Source organism: Furipterus horrens, unplaced genomic scaffold, assembly GCF_987537825.1.
Source record: "Furipterus horrens unplaced genomic scaffold, mFurHor1.1.pri manual_scaffold_10, whole genome shotgun sequence".
NCBI classification, from domain to species: Eukaryota; Metazoa; Chordata; class Mammalia; order Chiroptera; family Furipteridae; genus Furipterus; species Furipterus horrens.
In genome coordinates, this window is record NW_028327180.1 from 57,505,898 (window position 1) to 57,515,059 (window position 9,162).

The 9,162-nt window shown below is 55.0% G+C and overlaps 1 protein-coding gene across 1 annotated transcript in view; it reads left to right on the forward strand.

The window, feature by feature from the left end:
* Window positions 1–6,807: 6,807 nt before the first annotated feature.
* The window catches only part of WNT3A (Wnt family member 3A), a 41,216-nt gene continuing 38,861 nt past the window's right edge, over window positions 6,808–9,162 (forward strand). The window contains exon 1 of the mRNA XM_090290365.1: window positions 6,808–7,054. Coding sequence (XP_090146491.1) covers window positions 6,984–7,054 — 71 coding nt within the window. The 5' untranslated portion in view covers window positions 6,808–6,983. The remainder of the gene's footprint in view (window positions 7,055–9,162) is intronic.

The window sequence follows — 9,162 nt, forward strand, 5'->3', positions numbered from 1 at the left end:
ACAAAATGAACAAATTCCGTGAAAGACAAAAATACCAAATCTCAATCAATAAGAAATAAATGGCCAAAATAGGTCTACATCTATTAAACAAATCGATTGTGTAGTTATAAACCTTCCTTTAGAAACTTTTATTCCTGAGAAAACTTCAGGCTCAGGTGGTTAAATTGGTGAATTATCCCAAACATTCAGGAAAGAAATAACAATTCTTTACAAACTCTCCTAAAAAATTAAAGAGTTGGAAACACACGAGTAGTCCATGAGGTCAGAATTACCCTGATGCTAAAACCAGACAAAGATATAAGAAAAGAAAATACCAGACCAATATTCCTCATGAACATGGATACAAATAGTCTTAACTGAGTTTTGTCATATCCAATTCAACAATGTATAAAGAGGAGAATACATTATAACCAAGTGAATTTATCCTAGAATGCATGGTTGATTTGCTATTTGATCATCAATTAATATAATTCAATATATTAACTGACTAAAATAATTTTTTAAAATAATAACCTCAACAGATGCAGAAAAATCTCTTGACAAATTCCAACATTTGGATAAAAACTGTCAGCAAATGAGAAATACAGGGGAATTTCCTCAACCTGATAAAAGGCATCTATGGAAAACCTACCAATGACATCATGCTTAAGTGGAACACTGCATGCCTGTCCCCCAATATCAAGGACAAAGCAAAGGTATCCACTCTCACCACTTTCATTCAACATTGTCCTGGAGTTTCTAGCCAATGCATAAAGCAAGAAAAAGAAATGAAAGGTATCTAGAATTGAAAGGAAGATCTAAAACTGTCACAATGGCCTATATAGTAAATCCTACATAATCTATGACGGAAAAAAAAAACCCTGCTAAAACTAACAAATGAGTTTGGGAAGGTGATAAGGTCAATTACTAAAATTGATGGTATTTTTATGTTCTAGCAGCAAATAATGGAAATGGAAATTGAAAGAAAATATCATTTGAAATAACCTCTAGCTCCCAGACTAAGAGGAAGCAGCTGGTGTAGGGGCAGATGGAAAATTTAAGAGAGGGAAGGATGGTCACTGAGCCTGGAGAAAATGAAAGCAAATGCTTTGCTAAACTCTCTGAACCAGCTGGGCTGGTGGAATTCTCATCCTCTGTGGCAGGAGAAGGAGGCCCCACTGCAGGTTGTCATACAAATGCAGATGGTCTTGATTTCCCTCAATGTCATGAGCGAGGACAAGGGAGGAGATGCACTGTAATCACAGAAGGAAGTGAAAGAAGTTACTGGCAGGGCACCAGGCTGGGCTTTGGGGGTGTGGGGAGATGAAGATGCTGGGTAGGGAGGCCCTGCAAGCAGGTAGGAAAATGATGTGGCCTACCAAGGGGTTGGTGGCCTCAGAGGAAACACATTGTCAAATGTCATTGGAGCCAGAGAGCAGCAAAAGAGGAAGGGAGTGGCCAGTGGAGACTTGAACAGCCTCGAGCTTTTGCCCCACTCTGCTCACACCTTCCCAGGATCAAGCTCCACCCATCTTGGCCCACAGAAGCCAAAGTAGAGATGTGGAGGGGCAACACCCCAGCCTCCCTCAACCTCGGGAGATGGAAACTGACAGACACATGTGTCCCCCATCAATCACTGAGGGAGGCTCCAGAGGTGACCCCGGGAGTGTGGTGCACCAAAGGAGAGAGGGGTCAGACTGGGAACCTGGGTGACAAGCAGAGAGGATACTGCCAGGAAGCCACCTAGACTCCAACCCCTAACCTGTGTGAATCTCAGCCTCAACCCCTCTGAGCCTCAGCTCCGATTCATGCCCTGAGAATGGTAACAGTGTGTCTCAAGTGTTCTCAGGATAAAGTGGATTGCCCATTGCCAGTTAAGTAGACCCTTCAGGACTGTGGTCCTCCTGTTGCCAGGAGGCTGGGCCACAGGAAGGCAACGAGTTTAGGAGGGGCTGAGGCTCGCTCCACCCACAGCGGAGCTCAGATGGACACTGCCTTCAGGTGAGGGGACCTCAATGTGGCCTCTGGTGTCCTGTCCACTCTGCTGCCTCACTCCACATGGTGGCGGTGTAGGCCCACGTGTCTACTCAAACACTAATGGCCCCATCTGGCCATCACAACAAAACAGCACATTAGACAGAAATTCGGCTAATATCTTCACTTTATAAGTGAGCAAGTCCACAGAGCCAAGATTCCACGCCCTCAGGAAGCCGAGACTCCAGAAAACTAATCTACAGTCCTAATCACTGTGATGAGAGTCTTGGATTCCAGAACTCCATGATGCCGACTTTTATCCCCAAATTCTGTTTTCTTATGTTTCCAATATGCACTCACTGAGCTGAGACTCCGGGAGGCGGAGGCCCGATGTTGGCACTTCCTGTAGTGGGGGATGGGAGGTCATGCCAACAGAAAGCTGCTTGAGCCAGGGCTGTGCACCTAGGATGCGCACAGAAGTCTTGTTCTGGGCGTGTTTGTTTCACTAGCCATAGATGACAGCCTCCCACGTGACATCCAGAGGCACAGGCTAGGTGTGTGGTGACTCTTAGTGGATGCTCTGAAAGACCTGGAGGGTCCCTGGGGGGTGGGATCCAGACACAGTGGCCTCACCCATTCACTCCTTCCTCTCTGCCACTCGCTCTGAGCCTGCTTTCTCATACAAGGAGGGGCTGACCTAAGGGTCCAGCTTCCATGGGGTCTGGTCAGAGCTTCCTATCAAAGTGAAAATGGAGCTCTCAGGGACAGTTAGAAGTAGCAACTGCGAAAGGGGCATCTGCTGTGGGATATCTTGAGACAGATGGACTGGCTCTCAGCAATGAAGGGGACTTCTCTCTCCATCCATTGGGGCAGCTCAGAAAGATGAGTGCACAAGCCCGCACCCCAGCCCTGCACCCTGGCCCTGGCTTTTCTCCAGGAACAGTGTCTTCCACCACATGGCCCAGAATCTCAAGTTCCACCTCCAGTATTCATATCTTGAAGGGACTGACTCTTGTGGGAAACATAATCCCCTTTAGGGACGTGGGGAACCTCTCCCCACCTGAACATTGAAATAGGTGTTTCCGGGGCTCTGAGTGAGATCAGGGACCACAGCACCAGGCAAAGCCTGGAACCTAGAGCATGTGTTTTTGGAGAAGTCATCTGATCTGACAGCTTGACTTTGCAAGGAACACCTGGAGAGCCAAAAATTTGGTCAGGACTCTGGGCCAGGGAGGAAAGGCTCTTAAAACACAATATATCCACAAACTAAGGAAAAAGGATATGAGCCAACAGGAAGATCCAGGAAAATACAACCAGGTTAGATGTGCAGCAGGGCACACCAAGAGGTGCGTCTGAGGTCAGGGGAGGCAGAGAAGCTGAGATGGACCATGCATCTTGGGGCCACATTACAACCATGGTTTTCAAACTGGGTGCCAAGGCACCCTGGGGCACTGCAGCAAATTCCCAGGGAACTGCACATTCAAGGGAGAGACAGCAATAGCGTCATCTGCCAGGAAGATGCCTGTGGGCTCCAGGTAGCTGCATTTCAGCTGGGATGGGCCACATTCCTTTGGAAGTTATTGTATCTCTGTGAGGCTGGCTTTCTGGCTGATGCTGTGATAAAAAGCAAGCACCAGTTAAAATCCATGAGGAGCAGAAAGTGAGGTGTCTGCTGACTGCAAGCACAGCTTCCCATTGGCAAGGAACTGCAGTTGTGTGAGAATGAAAGAAAAATAGTAATTTTTTCTTTTCACTTATGTGATTTTTTTTTGGAAGAACTACTAATTATTATGTTTTGAGACTTAATTACTTGCTAAACAATACCATCAGGTATGTCTTTTGGCCCAGGGTGCTCTGAAAAGATGGCTGAACATGGACAGAAAGTCTGGGCCCTCTGCCTATGAGTGCAAGAGCCCACCCCTGAGGCACAGGTGCCTCAGAGTGAGACGCATGCGCACACACACATACAGCAGGTGAGGGAAGCTTCCAGAGGGGGAAGAAGAACACCCCCACTTCTGACCTGAGACTTCATCCTGTCTGTACTTCATCCCTCTGAGGGCATAGCCATGGACTCCCCACCTCCAGTCCCTGGTTGCCTGTATCCTTTCCTGCCTCCCCAACTTCTTTTTGCAAAAGAAGATTAATTATTAGGCAGTTGGTGTCTGAAAGCCTGACTCCCCCTCCCCAGTACAGGAAGTACCACTACAAAATTCCTCCTTGGACCTCTCATGAAGGATTTAAATGCCACTGAAGACAAGGAGCTCACCACCTCAGCATGCAAACTGCATTCCTATCTGGACTTGTCCCCACACCAGGTGCTTGCCTCCCCTCCTGGCCCCAGCAGGGGCCTCTCAGAGCCCCTGGGACAAAATCCTTTCCCCTCAGGACCTTTTCTGGAAGGAAAGCAGTCCCCAGGGGCCTCTGCCTGTCTGCAGTGGGGCAAAAACAAGATCTTTCCTCAGGAGCCATCCACGGAGGGGGAATGCTGTGGCATCAGACTTGTCGCCCTGTTAGGTCAGGGAAATTCCCTCTGGGGGACAGCAGAGGGCGCTGCCAGGAAGGACTCACCTTCAACAGCTTGGTCCTGGAGCGAGGGAGCCACACCGCAGTGCCCAGGGCCAGGCAAACAGGGGCACAAGCAGACGTGTGTTGCGCGCGGGGGGTGGGGGTTCGCTCAATTTCTCTCTCTCTCTCTGCCAGTTACGGTGCAGAAACTCCAGCTGAAAGAAAGGGAGCAGGAAAGACCCTCTACCACACAGCTGCTGTGGAAACCTTCCTTTCTCCACACCAATCCGAGGAGGGCCTCATCCCATGCTCCTGAACAAAGGCTTCGATGGCTCACAGAAAATGGGGTGGGGGGCGCAAAGGAAGAGCTTCTCTTGGCTGCAGCTCTCTGGAAGGCACGCCGCTGTGTCTCCCAGTGGTGGGGCTCACCTTTCACCCTCTCTTCCCTCCCACCACCTAGCCCAGCAGAGGACAAGGACCAGGCAGGGGAAGATGAGCAGTAGAGGGGAAGTCGAGAGGGGCCTGGCAGGTGAGGGGCTGGAGGAGGGCTGAAGAGACAAGACCCACCTGCTCCCATCCCAGAAGGATGGTCACCCCTGTGTGTGTGGATCCAGCAGCCTCTGGGGACTCCCCACCACAGCTCTATCCCAAGCAGGCCAAGAAGCTGGGGAGGCAGGGGTGGGAGCTGCAGCATAGCCTCCACCCCACTCCCAGAGCCCAGATACCCAGTAATTCCATAATTGGGTAGAGTTTTCTCTGAGAGAGAGGAAAATCCAGAGGAGGACTCACTCCTGCCTACCCATCTCATCTCAGAATCCGTCTCTCCTTTCCGCTGAGGGTGGGGGTGTGCAGTGACTCAGAGGAGGGGTGGAGGGCTGGGCATGCGTAGACAGAACTGGATCCCAAGGCCGGTGACTGGAAGAGAGCTCTCCTTGAAACACAATGGCTCTGCTCCACATGAGAAAGGGCTCCCAATGCAAGTCATCAGGTGACCCTGGGGCCAGCATCCATAGGCCCCCAGGGCTCCCTTTGCAGAGATCAATTAGGCAGCATGCTGCCTCTGGGTCTCCAGCCAATGCTAAATCTGGAGGGACACCAAGTCATCCCTGCACTGGGGCCTCCCTGGTGGCCTCCACACTCTGCAGACAACATTGTGCAGTGCCACACAGCTCAAAGAATGTGGGGGCCAGTGGTCACACAAAAAGAGACATCATGAGAGATCCTGGACTTAGGATTTCTACCTGCAGTTTTGTTCCCCTCCTGCAGTCCCCAGACGGCGACAGGATTTCCTGCTGTTCTCACAGCATAACTGAGACTGGCCAGTCTCCCATCGATGCAGGCCTCTCACCTGTTATTGTCAGGTGTGCCAGAGGGAACTGGGGAGGGAGTCTCCCTTCCCGTAGTAAAAGCCTCTGTGTCTCCCTGGGCTACAGATGAATATACAGACAGCCTCACTGTGGACTGAAAGCTGGAGAACTAGAGAGCCACTCCCTGAAACCTTGGATAAGTCACGTTCCCTTTCTGGTCTTCCTTTCCTCTTCAGCTGAACCATAAGGCTTTCCTCAGTTGTCAGAAATCCCTTCTGGGTAAAAACAAACAAACAAAAACCTGGCAGCCCTGGCAGACCCGGTCATCGGAGGTCCCAGACCTAATGGTGCAGCTGCTGCACTGTGCCCGCGGCGTGGAAAGATCAGGGGGTTCATCGGTCTCCTCCCTGGTGGGTGTGGGGAGAATGCAGGCGTCTACCTGTTTCTCAGTCCTAACCTTCAGATACGTGGCTGCATCCTGGACGCCCACTCATCAGCTGTCCCCAGGGCAGGTAGTCAGTCCCCAACCCAGCTAATTTCTGTCTGCCGAATTGCTCGGGCAGCCCGGATCCGAGCAGACCAGCAAGGCACGGCTCCAGGAGCCGGCTCGGACAAACTGACCCACCACCCCAGCTACTGGCAAGGAAATTGATGGAAAGATGAGGCAGCCTGGCCACCATGAAGGCAAGGGACAGAGCGCGCGACACAGCGAAAGCCTGAGCAAAAGCAGGACAGCGCGTCCCACGGCGTTCACAGGGTGCTCTGGGCTCCAAACGCCAGGCGCGGCCCGGAAGTTCGGAGACGACTACTGCCGACCACGCCGTCCAGGTTCTGGGTCGGCTGCCGGTGGTCCCTCCATCTGACAGCAAACCCTGAACACTCCGTGCATCCCGCGGCCTCGGAAGGGGCCGGCGCCTCGATCCCGCCAGATCCCAGGGCCCCGCCCGCCCCCTGCCCGGCCCTCCCTGCCCCGCCCCGGCCAGGGCCCTGGCGGGAGCCCCCCGCGGCGCTGCCCCGCCCCCGCTGTCCCGAGCCGCCTGGGGCCCGGGCCCGCCGCCCGGCCGCCAGCCCACCTGGCGCAGCACCGCCCTCGGAGCCCGCACACCCGCCAACACCCGCGCACCCCGCGCACCCCAAGGCCGCAGGAGGGCCCAGCGCCGCCGCCTGCCAGCTCCCAGGGCCCCGGCCCGCCTGGCGCCCTCGGTCTCCCGCCCCACGATGGCTCCGCTCGGGTACTTCTTATTCTTCTACGGCCTGAAGCAGGCACTGGGCAGCTATCCGATCTGGTGGTGAGTGAGTCTTCCTCGCGTTCGCTTCTGTGCGTCTCTAGCCGCCGTCCCCTCGGGCAGGGACCGCGGTGGCCCGGAGCCCACGCCCTACCCCTTCGACTCCGCGGGCCGCTGGAGGGTTGTTTCCTTTGGCCACCACTTTCGACCTGTTCTGATCGGGGCAGGGATGCGGGTGGCAGAGCTTCCGGGGACATTGATCCCTGGACCCGGAGGGGTTCCGGCGCCAGACGGGGCGAACAGTGGGCTGGGGAGAGGCGGGAAGAGGGTCCTCACAGATGTCAGGAACGTCCGGGCAGCTTGAGTCCAAGGGAAGCCGGGAGGGGAGCAGCTAAGGACCGTGTTTTACACACACACACACACACACACACACACACACACACACACACCTTAAAACAAAGTCGTTGAGACAAGACCGAACAGCTCGGGGCAGCGCAGTTACGTAAAGACAGCCGTGGGGACCGGCCGGGAGCGGCAGGCTCAGTGGGGCCAGTGCCAGCGCCCCCCCCCCCCCAGCCTCCGCCGCTGTCCCCGCGAGGGTGTCCCCGAGGGGCCATCTCTTTGAGCCCTCTGCCTGGAACTCGATGGCAGGGAGGAGCTGTTGAGAGGTACGTAGAGAGAGCATCGAGTATGGGGTTTCCTGAGTGGGAAGCCCGGACACCCACCTCTGAGAAGGCTGGGGCTCTCTCCTCTATCCCAGACAAGGCACATTCCGGTAAGACCCTCCTAAACCTGGCAGTGGAAGCGCAGACAAGCCGAGGGAGGGTTCCCGAGGGTCGACTGCACTTACTGGGGGAGGAGGGTCAGGATTACTCTCCCTCGTGGCATCTTATTAGGCAGGCCTTCCACAGGCCACGGTCACCCCAGCCCCCCTGAGGGAAAGCGGGCGCCAAGGGAACGGGCGCGCCGCTTGAGAAGACCCAGAGTTGGAGAGAAATCTCCCCACACACTTGCGGGCACTGCACACACACTCCCAGGAACTCTCACCGACGGCTTGGTGGAATTATAATAATTATGCCGAGGGGAAGGGGGAGACACAGCGAGCCCAAGTACATGTAATCCGATAATAATTTTTCTCTTCGAAATGGTTCTAGAGCGGGGGCGCCCAGAGTGGGAACTAGGGTCCAGGCGCAGCCCGGCGGGGCGGGGCGGGAAGATAGCTGGGGCTGATCTGGGGGCCTGCTAGAGGCAGCGCGGAGCCTCTGAATGCGCTTCGGGGACCCTCGCGCGCCCTGCACCCGCCCGGCACCTGCAGCCCCAGTCGTCCCCCGAGTGCGGGCTGCGGCGAGCATGCCTATGACGCGAGGACACTGACACTCGCTCCGCCAGCCACGGTGGGGAGCCGGGAGCGCGTCCAGAGGGCCCCGCGGCCGCCAGCTCCCGCGTTGGCTTCTAATTAGAACCGCCGTCGCATTCCTGGGCGCGGGAGGAAGCGCCTCCGCCCCCGCGCTCCTCCCATAAAGAAGGTGCCCTGCCACCAGCCTCCTGGTTACCCCAGGCAGTGAGAGCTTTGTCGGGTTGGCCCCGGGGGTGCCCTGGCCTTGCTCCTCACAACACACGTGTGTACTCTTCATCTGGGCCATGTGTTCCGCCTGAATAAACCCTGGCCCTGCCTTCTCAAGATGAAGGAGAGGTCCTCTCGCTAAGAGCTACCTTGGCACCCATCAAAGCAAGAGTCTAGGGCAGCCTGTGGCCCCAGAGGGAAGGGTTGTCATGGAACCCCACTTTGCTTGCACACTCAGTGAGTCTCCCTTTCCTGAAAAGAAGCGTGTCTGCTGGACACAACCTCATGGCTCCTGGGAGGCTACCAGTTCCTCCTCTTGCCTTCACTGTGCCCGCAGGCCCGGTGGACACAGGAGAGACGCTGTGTCCCCAGGGCACAGAGGCAGAACAGAGAGAAGGGTTCATGGAAAGATAGGGGTTTACTGCAGGGGAAGCCTCTGTCTTCCAGCCCCACCTCTCTGAGCTCCTACAGGTGGCTTCTCCCTTCTCCTGCTCTCCCTCTGCCAAGGGGGTCTGGGGGACCCTCCTTTTATAACTTCTCACCTTCATGCCCAGCCTCCCTAATCAACTCTTCAGTTTCAGCCTCCTTCCCCAGAAGGAAGCCCCTG